We start from the raw sequence: 15,445 nt of genomic DNA, 5'->3' as shown, positions 1-15,445 counted from the left end.
AGGGGATGGGCAGCAGGATCTGCCCATGTGGCCGAGCATGAAAATGGGAGACACTGCAGCTGGTTGAAGAGGAGAGGAACCAGGTGAGAAGGGTCACCAGTGCTGCCAGGGCCTTCTGTAAACTCAGAGGCACTCTGCACTTCTTCCAAGCCAACACTCCAGGGCCCAGCGGAGAAGGTACCAAGCCTCCCTGGCACACAGTGGATGCAGTGGGACATTTCTTACAGGGACATCAGGGAGGACTCCTCCAGGCTCACCTGAACATGCACAACTGCCAGCAGCTGGATGGTGACCTGTCATGAGGAGAGCACATGGATGAGGGTGGGAACTTGGCAGGAAAGGGCTGATAGGGCATAGAGGAGGGAGGAAATAAACTGGAGGATGAAGGAATGCATGTGGGAAGATAGCAGACATGGGGGCAGGGCCCACCAGTGCTTGGAGGGAAACAGTTGCAGGGGCAGGGAGAAAGCAGTTGACTGGTGGAAGGGAGGCCTGTGCCATGTCCCCCACTAACAGCTAGGCACCTGAGTGGCTTCTACCTCTGCAGGATAAGGAGGGACAGGCCTCCTCCAAGGAACAGGAGCATCCAGTGAGCAAGTCTGGCAGGATGAGCCTAGGCCCAGCCCTCTTGTCCTGAGGAAAAGGGTCCCAGTGCTGAGGCACAACTGATCGGGGACAAAAAAGCAAGCAGCTGTGGAAGCAACATCAATACAAGTTCAAAGAGAGGGAAGCTGAGGAGAGCATCCCCTGAAAGCACTTGCTGTTTCCCACAGGACCCAATGGCTGCCACACTGGCCCTCACACTATTTTTGTGGGGCTCCAAAAGTAGAAGAATGCTATGAGCATGCACACAAGCCCCTTGGCATCACAAAGGCACATTCTCCAATAGGGGGCTGCTCCTTTGTTCCCCCTGCCACCAGGGGGGCCTGCCAGTGAGAAGGACAGGCTCAATGACAGGCTTTCTTTCCCTCCCTGTCAGCTGTTCCTGGAGTGGAAACAGGTGATGGGGCTACCCACAAGCTGCCTACAAGGCAGGAGCTGATTAGGTCATCTTTGTTACCTGATCAACCCTTGCCAGGACCAGTGGGAATGGATAAAACACCTGCACTGTTACAGTTTGAAGTTCACAGTGCTTCGGTGGGTTGCTGGTGCTCAGTCAGGCCCTGCTGCTGCTGCAGCCTTGTCATCATTGCTGCCTGGCAGGGCCAAAGGCTGATCAGGTAGTTGCCTTGAAGGGGGAGAGGGAGCATGGAGCACTGTGGGACACAGGGGGTCAGACTCAGAGAGACTGCCCAGACCTTACACTTGTCATGGGAAAGCTCCTCACGGCGAAGAAATCGCTTTCTGAAAGAGCAAAGTTTTTGTCACTTTACCTGATATTTGTGCAACATATTGCCCTTCATTTTTAGAAGGGCAAACAGCACAAATGTATAAACATTTGCTTTTTGTCTCACTAAAAAAGTGCTTATAGGGTGACAAGTGTAACATGGGTCATGGGGAATGGAAGCAGACCCTGCAGCCCCAGGGTGGCCTGCTGTCCAGCCCTGTCCCCCTGCACCTTGCTCTCCCCCTTCGGCTCAGAGGCAGGTGGCCTGCCTGGCGATGGATTTGGGTGGTACGCAGGGTGCGTGGGTGCCCCAGGCTCCAAAGGACAGAGTTTGATAATGATAAGCTCTGGTGACCCAGGTGAGGATAAGGAGGCCCTTGCTGCAGGACTTGCCCAAGGTGAGAGGCTGATTGGACCCTCCCCTGCCTCTGCTACAGGGTTCTGTGTGGTGCTGGCCCATTCTTATCTCATTGCCTGGATTGGCTTGGCTTTGTTCCTACCCATTTAGCCTTTGTTTATTTCTCTCTCTTAGCACTGCTCCCTTCCCCTGTGCCCCCATCTCTCTCTCCCTCCTACACCCCTTGTCTTTTGTATTCTAATTTGGCAGTGTAAAAGTGATGTTGTAGATGGTCCAGAAATGTTGCCAGAGGCAAGGATTTCTGAGGGTGGGATCTTTTACTGGACCAATAAAAAAATGTCACCCTAAGAAATCCTTGCCTCTTTTATTCCAATTTGTTCCATACTCTGCTTTCTGGACCTCCTTTCACAGCATCTGATGAAGTGAGTTTCAACCCACAAAAGCTTGTGCTTGCTTGCTCCATCCATCCATCATCTTACTGAGTTGGTCTGTAAGGTGCATATCCTCCCCGCCTTCTGCCTGACGCGGGGCGGGGCGTGCGGAGGGAGGGAGCCGGCGGCTCCGCCCTGCCCCGCCGCAGCCCGGCTGGCGCCGCACCTCCCTCTGCAGCGGCGCCCGCCCCGGGGCACCTGCCGGGCCGCCGCAGCCATGAACCCGCTCTTCGGCCCCAACCTCTTCCTGCTGCAGCAGGAGCAGCAGGGCCTGGCCGAGGCGGAGCCGCTGCTGCAGCCGCTGGCGCTGGCGGGCGAGGCGGCGGCCGGGCCGGACGTGCTGGGCGCGGAGCAGCCGCCGCTGCCGCCGCCGCCCGCGGCCATGGCGCTGCGCAACGACCTGGGCTCCAACATCCACGTGCTGAAGACGCTGAACCTGCGCTTCCGCTGCTTCCTGGCCAAGGTGCACGAGCTGGAGCGCCGCAACCGGCAGCTGGAGAAGCAGCTGCAGCAGGCGCTGGGCCGCCCCGCCGCCGCCGCCGCCCCGCGCCGGGACCAAGCCGTGCAGACCGGCCCCGGCCCCGCGCCGCCCGCCCGTCCCCTCGCGCTGGGGCTGGGCTCGGGCCCCGGCAGCGCCCGGCCCCTGCCCTTCCGCGCCCTGGGCTCGCCCGGCTGCCACCCCGGCGCCCCGCTGCCGCCGCCGCCCGCCGCGCGCCTCCTGCCCGGCACCATCTGGTCCTTCTCGCAGGCGCGCCGGCTCGGGCCCGGCGCCGAGCCCACGCTGCTGCAGGGGCCCGGCGTGTCCTGGGTGCACCCCGACGGCGTAGGCGTGCAGATCGACACCATCACGCCCGAGATCCGCGCCCTCTACAACGTGCTGGCCAAGGTCAAGCGGGAGCGCGATGAGTACAAGCGCAGGTGCGGGGTGGGGTGGGGGTGGCAGGGCTCTCCCCCTTCTCCTTCTCCAGGTCCCTGCCTCCCTGGCACCCAGGGGCTACTGCCTGCTCTTCCCCATCAAGCCCAGAGTGGGTGAATGTGACTCCAGGCACTGGTGCTGTTGGACACCCCCCCCCCCAGTTACTAGCACGGGGGGCTGGCAGGCAATGGGGCTGGAAGGAGAGGGGCAGTGGGTGCAGCTGAGCAGGCTCCTGTGACTCTCCAGTGAGTAGGTGTCGGAGGCAAGGTCTGAGATGCATGGGTTGTCCTGGAGGGTCCCAGTTGCTGGCCTCTGTTTCCCTTCCTCCTGCGGTGCAGACAGGCCAAGCAGCCCTCTGTAGCCTAGTCCCCTGGCAAGTGTGGGGAGCCCTGCAAGGCAAGGGTGATGGATCCAGGGCTTGACTTGTCACCTGGCAGGAGGAGAAACAGCCCCGGTGGCCCCTGGACATTTTGGTTCTGTTCCAAGTTGGCCCTTCCTTTAGTATAACCAAGGTGGCAGGGGCTCTTTTTCAACAGCTGAGCTTTACCTTTTAAAACTGGTGTCTGTAATGAGATTGGTCTAGGGAGTGGCAGGGCCCAAGGCACAGTTGGGTATAATTGGGGCCTGCAGACACTTTAACACCCCCCCCCCATGACCTATTTTTAACATCTTTCCTTTATGACATTTTTGGGAGGTTATTTTTTTAATGTGGCAAAAGGGTTAAGCAAGCAGACAGCATCTGCTCAAAACATGGGCCACTGAACTTCAGCTTCAGCCTCCACTTCAAGAACCAGGCCCACTGAACCAAAAGGCATGAGCCTTTCTCTTCCACTCCGTGGAATGGCAAGGTAGGGTAGGTAGACCCTTCTGTGAAATACCTGCCTGGGGCCCAGGGAAGGTGGGCTGGGCTGGGAACCAGGTAGCAGGGAGTCAGTGCGCCCCTTTCACCAACCGCCTTTTATTTCCCTCCCCCTTCCCCTTCCTGGTTCTTTTCTTGGGGCAGCCAGCTATCATTGCCACCCCCTCCCCCCAGTTGCAGGGTGGAGGACAGCCAATTTGTCCAATACCAGGCCTGCCCAAGGAAAGATGGACTGCAAGTCTCTTTGCCTTTCCAAATGAATCTGACAAAGCTGAAGGGGCAGGGTCTTTAATAGGGATATTTCAGCACCCAGGCCATGGGCAGTGAATGAGATCAGGCCGGCAGGCAGAAAAGAGGCTCCTCCTTGTGGTCCAGGAAAGGCTGGATCCCCAGGAGAGCTGGTGTCTGTACTTGACACTCCATCATCAGCCTGCTGTGCGGTGTTTGGGAGGGTCACACCAATCATTTTAGAGGTTTTGGGGGCCTGCCCTATTTTTTGTGGGATTTAGGAGGATGGACTGACATGTGGTTGGGGTACTTACAGAGGGTTCAGCAGAGGCAACGTGTACACGTGCACCCCCTGAGCATGGTAGTGCACCCTCTGCAGGCAGTCACCACTCTCCACCTCACTGCTGACACCGCTGGTGGCATCTGCGGGCGGTCAGCAATCCCTGCTGCCACTGCTGACGCTGCTGGTGGTGCCTGTGGGTGGTTGCCGACCTCTGGTTGGCACTCGCCACCCCCTCTCTCCCACTGTTGACATTGCTGGCAGTGTCTGCGGGAGCTCCCTGCTCACTGCCACCATGCTCCCGCTGCCACCAGCGCAGCCGTGCCCCCCCCCCCCCCCCAGCCACTGGGGGCACACGCTGTTCACGGGGCTCAGTAGACCGGTGTCCCATCATGCACCACACCCCAGACTCCCTGAAGGTGTGAACATGCAGACTCTTTACTGTGAGGTACAAGAGGAGGGGCTTTGAAGAACCCCACATGTCGCACAGTAACTGCCTGTGTAGGCTCTTGCCCTGTGACAGGCGGAAGCTAAACCGTGGTACCAAAGCTTTGACATAAAATAGAGTGAAACCACTGTAGCTTAGCTTCCACTTACTCCGAGATAAAAGCATGCACGTGGATAATTATCACAGAGCAGCTGACGTGGTAAAACCCTGTTCACTTTTGCTGTGGTACATTGCTTGTATCTCTGTCTCATTTTCTAAATCTGCAAGTTATTTTGGCTCTGGGAGCATGGCCAAGCTCTCAGATTGTTTATAGTTGAGTCAGTTTTAGCTGCTCTAGCAAGTTGTAATGCTTTGGGGAGTGAGGCTGTTCATAGTTGGCCCAGCTCTCGGCAGCATCTTTTGTAGAGTCTTCCGGAGATGCGTTACAGGGTGTGTTTAGAGTCACTGTGGGCCTGGGGGACAGTGTTGTTCCTGGTGTTATACCTTTTTAGACTGTTTCCAGGAGCTGGGAGGAGGATACAGTCCCAAACCCCTTCTGCATGCCAGGGGCACTCTGCAATAGACAGCCACAACTGTGAGCTTTTCAGAGTCCCTACTGGAAGGAAGGGGCCATGAGACCTCCATTGTAGGAAGCATTCAAGAAGAGGCTGGGTAAGTATTAGTCAGGGAAGATCTAGGCGCAGCTATGCCTATGCTATACTATAGGTATTTCCCATGCCTCTGCCCTTCGCTGGTTGCTGAATGGGTCCTGGAAGGATTTTTTTTTTCTCTTCCTGTTGCTGTGTATGCTGGGGGGGGGGGGGGGGAGGGGGTACGTTCCTTATAAACAATGGGTGTGTTAGTTGCAGCCAAAGCTGTGTTTTTTGGCTGGGGTGTGCCAGTTCTCCTGCTGGGACTTAAACCCAGAGGTTCCTGGTTAGTCTTGCCCCTCGACTTGTGGCCAGACTGATCGCTGCATTTGGAGTCGAGAAACCAATTTGAGTAGGGGGTAAAATTCTATGGACAGGGGTGGGGGTTGCTTTCCTTTGTAGCAAAGGGGCATGGCCCTTTTCCTCGGATCTTTCAAGTGTATTTAATATCTCTCACAGCAGCAGGACACTGGCTGCCATCATCTCCCTGCTTTGCCTGTAGCCAGTTAGGATGCTACATGAGGATTTGTATGAGATGACTAGACAGGGATGATACTGCCTCAGGCAGGGGATTGGACTAGATGACCTTTAGAGGTTCAGTCCTGCTTTTCTGTGATTCCCCACATACTTTTTTTTCAGTCAGGGGAAGGGCTTCTGGTATTTCTGCCCCTACACCCCCCCCCCCCCCCCCCCCCCCCCGAGCAAAGAGAGCACAGAGCCCTTCCTATCACATTGCCATAGAGATCGTGGGTCTCTGCACCCCAGGCTGTTTCCAGTTGGCAGACGACTTCTTTGCTGACTTCTAGCTACTTTGCTCTTTCCTCTCCTTAGCCTGCTAGCCCTGCTAGAGGCATGTAGAGGCCAGGAGGAGGAGGAGGGGGTTAATACCTAAGGAGTGACAACCTATGTCTCTTGGGCTTTCCCTGTTGCCCTTTAGCCTGTCTCTTAGTTTCTTAAAGACATGGGAAATTCACATGCAGAGTTACAGTTACTGGTCTGGTACAGTGCTCAACACTTCCTTGGCCTCCTTGTGTGCTCTTCCAGTGTGAGTGCTTAATTCCCAAACCATACATGCTGCAAACCCTGAAGGTTCCCAGTTGTCTTCCCCCTCCTCGAGGGCAGAGTTAAGGCTGTATTGTGGAAGAAGAGTCGTGGTAGCTTAGTAAATCTCAGTCCTTTGACTTTGAGGGATTAAGTCATTGTGTCCTGGAAGGGTACCAGGGGCACAGTCACTGCATTCCCACAGCCTTGACCAGAAGGCCTCCAAACTGCAAGACAACTCACAGCTGTGTGAAGTGAACAGTGTCTCTTTAAATACTGCATTTTGTTTCAAAGTCCTGCATATGTGGGAGTGGATCAGGAGCAAAGACAAACGATACAGCAACAAGAATCAGGTTTGTTGCAGGCCATGCTCAGGATGGGTAGGAATAACTGATGATGAGTCAGTGATTTGGTGGGAGGAGGGGATGTGTGTTGCTCTGCCAAGTGCTCTGGGAGTCCCACTGTGTCTGCCCTTTCTCCCTGCCACGCATGAACACAGGGAAATGATTCTAGATGTGAGCTATGCTGAGGCAGCATCACATCTTCAGGTATGTGCCATGGTGACTTGGAATGGACAGTGTTGCAGAGATGATGCCATTCCACCAGAACCTGGTGCTACAGACCTAGGAGTCAAACTTGTAAGTAATCCAAACATAGTAAGGGTTGGAGATGCAGAAGTTAGACCATACAAAGAACTGTAACTCTGCCCTCTAGCAATGTCATGTGATAGTCATATGCCTGCAACTGAGGCGCACAAATGTGTGTGGCCCTGGGCTAGATTAAGCTGATTTTTAAAGGTGCATTGGATTCTTTTTTCTCCCTAGATTTAATTCCTTATAATGTCACTGGGGGTGGGGGGCTTTAGAAGAGTGGCTGATCCTTGTCTGTGGGTTGGGTGTGATGGCCTGGTGTTGCCTGGTTGGTGGGTACCCTGGGCTGTAGGGTCTGTGGACTTTCTGCACTTTATCACTCTCCTTTCCCCCCCCATCTCTTAGCACTGTGGCTGGTTGGAGAGGGGGGTGGCACAGAGGTGTTGGAGCCATGTGTACATTGAGCAGGATGGAGGAATTTGTGGCTCCCAGTGGGGACTGTGTGGGTGGTGAAGCAGTATGCAGGGGTTACAGGAGGACACTTACTCACAGCCAGCATCAACAGCATCCAGAATGCCTCTGAGTCGCTGGGCTGGGCTAGGCTGTGGGGAAGTGGTGCAGTGAGGTTATTATTAGGAATGGTGCATTGCAGAGGAGAATGGCAGAGAGATACAGAGAAAGGAGTGAAACAGGGGAAATGAATGAAAGGGAAGGAGTAAGAGGGCTGGTGAAGGATAGAGAGGACATGCAGAAATTTTGCTTCCTCCAGGAATCATTGTTGTTTTCCATCCCAGTGTTGGGTTAAGTGCTGGTACTGAACATATCTTCCCTAATGGTTTTTGGAACCTGATGCTTAGAAGCATTTTCATCAAAAAGGATTTGTCTTCAAAGTCTAGACAAGGCTAGAGGGACTGGGAGGGGGAGGGGTAGTGAGAGAAAAGAGCTTGAGGAAATATTTTTTGTTTTGGGGAATGCAGTCTCTCCCCAGAGAGGGAAGCCTAGTTGGATCAGTTCCCACGTAAGCAAACCTTATCTCTAGCACTCTCCTTTCTTCTGACTGCCGCCTTTGTTTTTTTTCCCGCTTCCCTTCCCTGTTCTCCCCAGTTGAGGTTGGAGCAATGCCCCCACTGACCCTTCTTTACTGATGGACAGCTGTCTCAGACAGTGGTCTGGAACAGTCTGGGAAAAGAACAGTGCACACCTTCAGAGCTGGATGTTATCTGAAAGTTCAGGTTAGCAGCAGTATGGCCAGCCCCAGCTCTTTGAAAAGTCTGAGTCCAGCCCTTAAAAATCGTGAGGCTGTCTTAAAAATGTCAAGATAACTGTGCGGTTCTTATATTATGTTATATCTTTTGCTTATTTCAAGTGTGCCTTCTTAAAAATGCGAATTGTGATCTTATGTCACTGGATGACTCCAAGAACCGGGACTCTGGGCAAAACGTTGATGGTTACAACTTTACTTATAATACATACAGGGACTAGAAACCTTGGTTGTGTCCAGGGCAATGGTCTCTGTCTAGAGAAAATACCGCTTGCCTGGAGGAACTGAAAATGTAGCAGCAACACGCCTCAATTGCACTAACCACCACAGTGGAGCAGGGGGCAGCCCAGACCACTACTGACAACACCAGCGATATATTTGATGTAATGCAGTTGGTTAGCAATGTGAAATACAACCCGTAAACACACTGCAGTACAGTACACCACTTCCTAGGAAGCTGTTCACAGAAGAGGGGAGTGAAATAGAGCTCCCTATCATGTAGCCTATTACATCACAACACAATTCAGTATAAAACTGCCAGTCACCTTGCAGTTGTGTTCAGAATAGCTCTGACTTCTACAGCGGAAGTCTTTTGTGACACAATCCAGCCTAATGTAAGGTGATCAGTTATTACCCAACCCAGCCTAACTGAGGCCAATACAGCCTACTGCAAAGTAAGCTGATTCAGCCTAGCCCATTCCCATTCAATTCATCTTGTTGCAGTGGATTATTACTACAATTATAGCCCAATGTAAGTCAGCCCCTTATGGCCCAGTATAGTGGAGCCCTTTGCAGAGCAATACAGTTCACGATAGCACAGCCCTCCACAGTCGGGCACAGCCCAATATAGTACAACTTCTCATAGTGCAATGCGGCCTAATATTAGACTGTCATCTGTGTCTCAGAACTGCCTGCTATATAACGTGGCGCATATCACACACATTCAGCTCTGCTGTGCCCTGCAGCACCTAATGCAGCTCAGTGTCTGCTGCTGACCAGTTTAGCGCAGTCCAGTCAAACCCAAGGTGGAGGTCACTGGTCTGATCTGGCACAGCGGGCAGAGGAAGAAGGGACACTGGGCTCAGTCTGCCAGTTGGCCTAATTCAGGGTTGTGTGTGCGCTGCAGCTGCCACAGGCAGTTTGTGGTGGGTATCCCAAGCTTCCCCTGCATGGCCTGAAAGGCAGCTGGTATTGCAGAGTAAGGCTGGCAGAGAAGAGTGGAGGGCCTGGCTTGTGGTCAAAGGGAGTGACATGCATCTAACAGCTGTAGCTGTCTGGAAGGGGAAGAAGCGAATTCCAGAGCACATTCCCCATCCTACACCCAAGGTGGGAGCATATCCTGTAGTGCACAACTGAGCTGTCAGGGAGGGGACCCACAGAAGCTGCCAGCTCTGTCCTGGCCAGCTGTGTGGGGCAGCAAAGCTGGAGGGGTGTAATTGGCACCTTTGTCTCACCAGGTGGGAAGAGGAGTATACTATGCGTGTCCAGCTTCAGGACCAAGTGACTGAGCTGCATGAGGTGAGGGTCCTCTCCCTGCATCCCTAGCCCCCTGCTGCTTCTCCCCAGTTCTGATCACTGTCTTCCTCTCCCCCTGATCAGGAAGCTCAGGAAGCCGAAGCTTGCCAAGAAGAACTGGCCTTAAAGGTGGAGCAGCTCAAGGCAGAGCTGGTTGTATTCAAGGGACTGATGAGCAATGTGAGTGCCCTACCCTAACCCCTCCCCTGCTTGATGGACACCTCCACACCCCATTCTTTTGCTCAGTAGGCAGCAGTGATTTTACTAGGGTAGTGCCAAACCCAAGGGGGATGTGATGTCCACAGCAGTAGCCAGTGTGAGTGCCTCCAGTGCAAGCTGCCCCAGTAATGCTGATGGCACCAGCCCCCTCAGTGTGCTAGTTGCAGTGTGAGCTCCCTTGGCACTGCCTTGGCATTGCCATAGCCCTAGGTACAGCACCGTGGGAAGGAGCTTCTTGCCAGAAAAGCCCTCTGTGCACCAAGAATTTTCAACCCATAGGAACAACAGGCTGGGCATACAGGAGGACCACAGGAGCATAGGGCTGGGGAGGGCCACCTCGGCCATGGAGACCAGTCCCCTGCATTTACAGACCAGGGCCGTTTGTAACACTCCATTCTCCTCTGTCCTCTGGGCTGGTTCTCATGGGGTCAGAACATCACGGAGCTGGATACCAAGATCCAGGAGAAGGCCATGAAGGTGGACATGGATATCTGCCGGCGAATTGACATCACGGCCAAGTTGTGCGACGTGGCACAGCAGCGCAACTGTGAGGACATGATCAAGATGTTTCAGGTGAGAGGCATCTGCTGCTGTTCCTAGTTACACTGCTACCTCTTGGAAAAAGAGATTGTAGCCAAAGGCAGAGACAGAGGAGGTGGCTAGCCCCTTTTAGGGAGATGCTCAGTCACCCTGACTCTTGTTCCATGAGCTCATGAGCTCTCCCTCTTGGGTCAAGTCACTGGGATATGGACCAGTAATCAGAGGAGGACAGGGAAGTTACTGAAAGCTCCAAGCATGATGTAGGGCATTCATCAACCTCCCTTTATTCAGAGGTGTTGGGCCCTGGGTCCCCCAGTGATGGGGGAGCAGCTGCAGAAGAGGGAGACATGGTGCTAAGTGTCTGTCTCTAACTCCATCTCTCTCCTCCCCCCCCTCTCTCTGTCTCGCTGTCTGTCTCTTTCTCTCTCTATCACTGTTGCTGCCTCTCGCTCTCTGCCTCTGTCTCTCTCTCTCCCCTGCAGAAGCAGCTGGTTAGTTTCATTCAGTTGAGAAAAATGTACAAATTAGAAACTTTCTATAAAATAAAGGTTTGACTGTAAATATTGACATATTTCACTTTTCTCAGACTCCCCCTCTCTCTCTGCCTTTCCCTCTCTCTCTGCCTTTCCCTCTCTCTGGATCTGGGGGGGTTGTGTGATTTGAGTTCTGTAATGAAACTACATTTCTTCTCATCAGATTCACAGACTCCATCTTTAGTTGCATAATTTTTTTTTCATTTTAAAAATATGCTAAAAATCACATTTTGGTCATTGCACCATCATTAACTTGATCATAATGAGCCCGTCTCTCTCTTCCTCTCTTTTCTTCTTCTTTCCTTCTTTCTTTCTCTCTCTCCTTCCCTCCATCTCCTTTCCACTCCCTACACCCCAACCTTGCACCCGGCCTTGTTTCTGTAGTCTCTGCACTTGTCTCCCATTAAGGTCCCAGGCGCAGCTGGGCGGAAGCGAGAGCGGAAGCAGGTCAGCGATGAGGACACTTCACTGTCTGAGAGTGACACCTCCAGGAAGCCTGAAGATGGGGAAGATGAGACCACAGCCATGAGCATTAATGAAGAGATGCAGAGGATGCTGAATCAGCTGTGAGTGCAGCCTGGCTCTTGCTTCTGTCCTGCTTCCTCCAGTTCTCACTTTGGAAAGATGCTGAGACTGGAGTAGCTGGGAGCGGCTCCCCAACCAGCACCCTGCTAGTTTCCTGCAGCTCTGGCTGGAGGGAGAGGCCAGGACTAGCGCAGACAGACATAACACTTTTATCCCAGTTTAAATGTGCTTCAAACCACAAGTGGCCAGATGTACAAGCCAGCTTAGAGTGGTTTAAGCTTCCTGCACCCTTTCAAAGATGTACCTGGATAATTGAATATTATTTAGAACTGGTTCACCATGAACCAGTTCAATGTTACGTGCAGATACTAAGCTTTCCATGACTAGTGTCCAGTTGGTCCTCCCACCCTCAAATTAGCCTGGTATGCAGCAAGTGCCAGTCAATTTCCAGGAACTGAAATAATTGATGGATGACCGGGGGGGGGAGTGCTCTTTAAAAGCTGTGAAAGCACCCAGGTCCCAGAAACCCAGGAGCAGCGGTCCAGTCACCTTCCTGCCCTACACAGACATCTAGGCACTCCCAGTCAGGGTACTACCACACCAGTTTCAGTAAAGTACAGAAATGGGTCTTTGTTGAACTGGCTGTTAGTAAGAAGGGGGAGCAGTGGGTACTCACCAGCCCCACCTGGTGGCGGTTCGATGGCACTGGAATGCCTAAACAGTGAACCTTTCTACTTGGAACCCTTGGCAAAGTACGTTCAGGCACCTCTGATCTGGCACCTTTGTGGGCCGGTTTCCAGTCGATAACATTCTCGGAACATTTGTTGCATCTGTCCAGACCGTGCCCTAAGGATGAGTTCAGCACTCCAGACCCACTCCTTATGGCTCTTCCTGCTACTGATATGTGGTTCTTTTTCCCCAGGCGGGAGTATGACTTTGAGGATGACTGTGACAGCCTCACATGGGAGGAGACTGAGGAAACGCTGCTGCTCTGGGAGGATTTCTCTGGATATGCAATTGCAGCTGCAGAGGCACAGAGCGAGGTAATGGTGGCCTCCAATTTCAGCTGTACATATGAGCACAGAAGTGTTCTGCCCACTCCAGCCCTTCTGTGTTTAGTTCTGTCTTTGACCGCTCTGGGCTCCCACACTGTCTCTTAAATCCACCAGTGAGCATACCCGCCCCTCAAGTGGGAATGAAATGTGTTCTGCATAGGCCAAGATGAGGTCTTGAAGGGCCCCTAGCCAAAACCCCTACTTAGCATGCTTTTGACCTGCTTCCCCAGACCCTAGGTGACTGCTAGTTCTGAGTTGGGCTATGATGTATTTGCCCAAATCCTCCAGGTATCTGTGCAAAGCTGTAGGCTGCTAGAAGCCCTGGACTTTGAACTTCTGCCTTATCCATGCTCTTTGGCTTTGTGAATGGTTACATGCCACATATGTAGCCCATTGTTTTGGTTCCTTCTCTAATCTCTCTTTCTCTCTGGTTTCCAATGTCTGGCATTTCTATGTTTACACCCTTCTTTTTCCCCAGCAGCAGGATGACAGTCTAGAGAAGGTGATTAAGGACACAGAGTCTCTCTTCAAGAGCCGTGAGAAGGAGTATCAGGAAACCATCGACCAAATTGAGGTGGGAGAAGGAGAAAGTGGGAGAGATGATGGCACAAAGGGGTAGGGAATGGAAGAGGAGAGGATAGACCCTAGGAGTGGAAGGAAAGGGGAAGCCCATAGAAGGAACAGGGAGTTGGGAATTGGCTGGCTGGTGAAGCTGGCTGGCCCATGCCCTTTGGCATGGGGGAGTATTGCCAGTGCCTTTGAGCCAGGTGGGGCATGTGCCAGAGCCCTGCCAGCTGGTTCAGCTCCTCATTGCTCCCCCTGTGCAGCTGGAGCTGGCCACAGCAAAGAATGACATGAACCGACATTTACATGAGTACATGGAAATGTGCAGCATGAAGCGTGGGCTGGATGTGCAGATGGAGACCTGCCGCCGGCTCATCACCCAGTCTGGGGACAGGTGAGTTCTTAGAGAGGGCCAGGGTTTCTGGGCTATGGTCCAGGTGCTGGAAGGTGAACTGGGTCCAAGCAGAGGGTCTGGGAGCCTGTCTGGGCTGGGGTCTGAATAATCAGAAACAGTGTCCTCACAGCCTTTGCCCGGGAGCTAGTTTTGGTGCCATGTGTCTGTAGAAAGTGAATCATGCTCAGGTGTCAGTTTTGACAGGTGATGATGTCATCTCAAGAGATCTTGATGCCCCCACCAGAGGGACAGAGTGCTGCTGAACTGCTGGGATGTGCTAGCTAATGGGAGCATTAAACCAGGGTAGCTGTAGCCTGTGCACTGCTGCAACAAGCTCGTGCTTTCACATCCCACCCCCTGGCCTCCCTGAATTGTCAGGCACCTTCAGGGCACTTCTCTGAGCAGGTTCTCCTGATATCAGCTCCAGCACACCTCGGTTCCATAAGACTCCTCTCCCGTGTATATGTTTTCAGGACTCGTGTTGTTCATATCACTTGTTGGTGCACAGGGGCTTTCCAGCACCTTTCAGCACTGGAGAACCTTGCTGGCCATCTACTCCCCTCACACTCCAGTGAGGACACTTCTGCTGTTTCCCTCCCCCTCCCCTGTCCAGTTCTTAAGTGGCCCCTTCCTCTCTGCTGGTATCTGTGATCTTGCCCTCTTCTCCCCACCTTCCCACCACCTGCTGTTCCCTATGTAAGCCTTTCTCTTTGTTTTCTTTCAGAAAGTCTCCTGCTTTCACTCCAGTCTCAAACAGTGAATCAACCCCAAACGAAGAAACAGAGGAGTCTGATCGTGACCCCCCAAGTGAAGCCTCCATCAGATAATTAGGAAGGCCCCATCCCTTTGCCACCTTCTTGGCAAGGGAGAGGGTGGGGGTGTCTGAGCCATGGCTTGGAGCAACTGACAGGAATGTGGAACTGCCATCAGGACTCTTGTCACCAAACCCCTCCTGACTCAGGCCAGGCGGGGGATTCACCCCAAAAGGACATGTAAGTGGGAATAACTAGATAGATGTGAGGGCCCTCGTGTGGGGCCCCCTCCAGTTCCCTCTGTATTCCCTTCTCCTGCTTTGATTCTTCTGGGGTTCAGGAAGGGAGGATCCCACTTCACTATAGCAGCATCCCTGGGACTAGGGTTCCTGGGACCTCCCAACCCCAAGTCATCTGGCCCCTGTCCTGGTATACTTGACCTGGCTCCCCTGCTCCCTTTGTGCTGCACAGAAGCAGAACCGGAGCTGTGCCTCTCCGCAAACTGGACCTTATACTGGTGCCAACTGGACTGAGTGCTGGGCTCCCTGCCCTCCCTGTTCACTGAACACTCACAACATCCCTATGCCACCCTGCACAAGGGGCTCGGGAGTCTCTTCTCTCTTCGGGGACATTGGCTTGACCACCCCACCCCTTCCATGCACTTTGCTTTGCTGCGCATTTGTGGTGCAATGACACGTGTACGTGTTTGTGACAGAAACAAGGAACCATTAAATGGGATAGTTCCCTTTTCTACAGCTGCCTCCTGTGTGGGGTTCATTGGGGCTAGCCAGAGGGTGTCAATCTGAGGTGTCTCCATCCCTCCATGGGGTGTGATCTGAGTGCCAGGAATATGGCAGGATCAGGGACTACATTGCTGAGGCTACACTGGACTCAAAGGCTGAGCTTCCAGTCTCATGCTATATGTGTCAGGCCATTTTTAAGTCTCCCTCAGAAGCATTGGGTTTTGGCTGCAGCCAAGG

The 15,445-nt window shown here is 53.3% G+C and overlaps 1 protein-coding gene across 6 annotated transcripts; it reads left to right on the top strand.

The window, feature by feature from the left end:
* The first annotated feature begins 2,272 nt into the window (after positions 1–2,272).
* IFFO1 (intermediate filament family orphan 1) lies at positions 2,273–15,218 on the top strand. Of its 6 annotated transcripts, none has more exons than XM_059720416.1 (10): positions 2,273–3,034; positions 9,826–9,886; positions 9,968–10,063; positions 10,535–10,675; positions 11,125–11,190; positions 11,584–11,741; positions 12,623–12,743; positions 13,234–13,329; positions 13,583–13,713; positions 14,438–15,218. In XM_059720416.1, the coding sequence occupies exons 1-10, from the start codon at positions 2,334–2,336 to the stop codon at positions 14,538–14,540; spliced, it is 1,674 nt and encodes a 557-aa protein (XP_059576399.1). In that variant the 5' UTR covers positions 2,273–2,333; the 3' UTR covers positions 14,541–15,218. The 6 variants fall into 6 exon arrangements, with proteins under 6 accessions (XP_059576399.1, XP_059576398.1, XP_059576397.1 ...); XM_059720415.1 differs by having other exon boundaries at positions 11,560–11,741; positions 13,237–13,329; XM_059720414.1 differs by having other exon boundaries at positions 11,560–11,741.
* The last annotated feature ends 227 nt before the right edge of the window (positions 15,219–15,445 follow it).

Source organism: Alligator mississippiensis, chromosome 1, assembly GCF_030867095.1.
Source record: "Alligator mississippiensis isolate rAllMis1 chromosome 1, rAllMis1, whole genome shotgun sequence".
In the NCBI taxonomy this organism is placed as follows: domain Eukaryota; kingdom Metazoa; phylum Chordata; order Crocodylia; family Alligatoridae; genus Alligator; species Alligator mississippiensis.
This window is presented reverse-complemented; position numbering and strand designations above follow the sequence as displayed.

Excerpts from the sequence above, each read along its gene's own strand:
- IFFO1 (XM_059720414.1), top strand. The coding sequence starts at position 2,334 with ATGAACCCGCTCTTCGGCCCCAACCTCTTCCTGCTGCAGCAGGAGCAG. Across the intron at positions 9,887-9,967 it reads AAGTGACTGAGCTGCATGAG|GAAGCTCAGGAAGCCGAAGC; the intron begins GTGAGGGTCCTC and ends CCCCCTGATCAG. Across the intron at positions 10,676-11,124 it reads ACATGATCAAGATGTTTCAG|AAGCAGCTGGTTAGTTTCAT; the intron begins GTGAGAGGCATC and ends TCTCCCCTGCAG.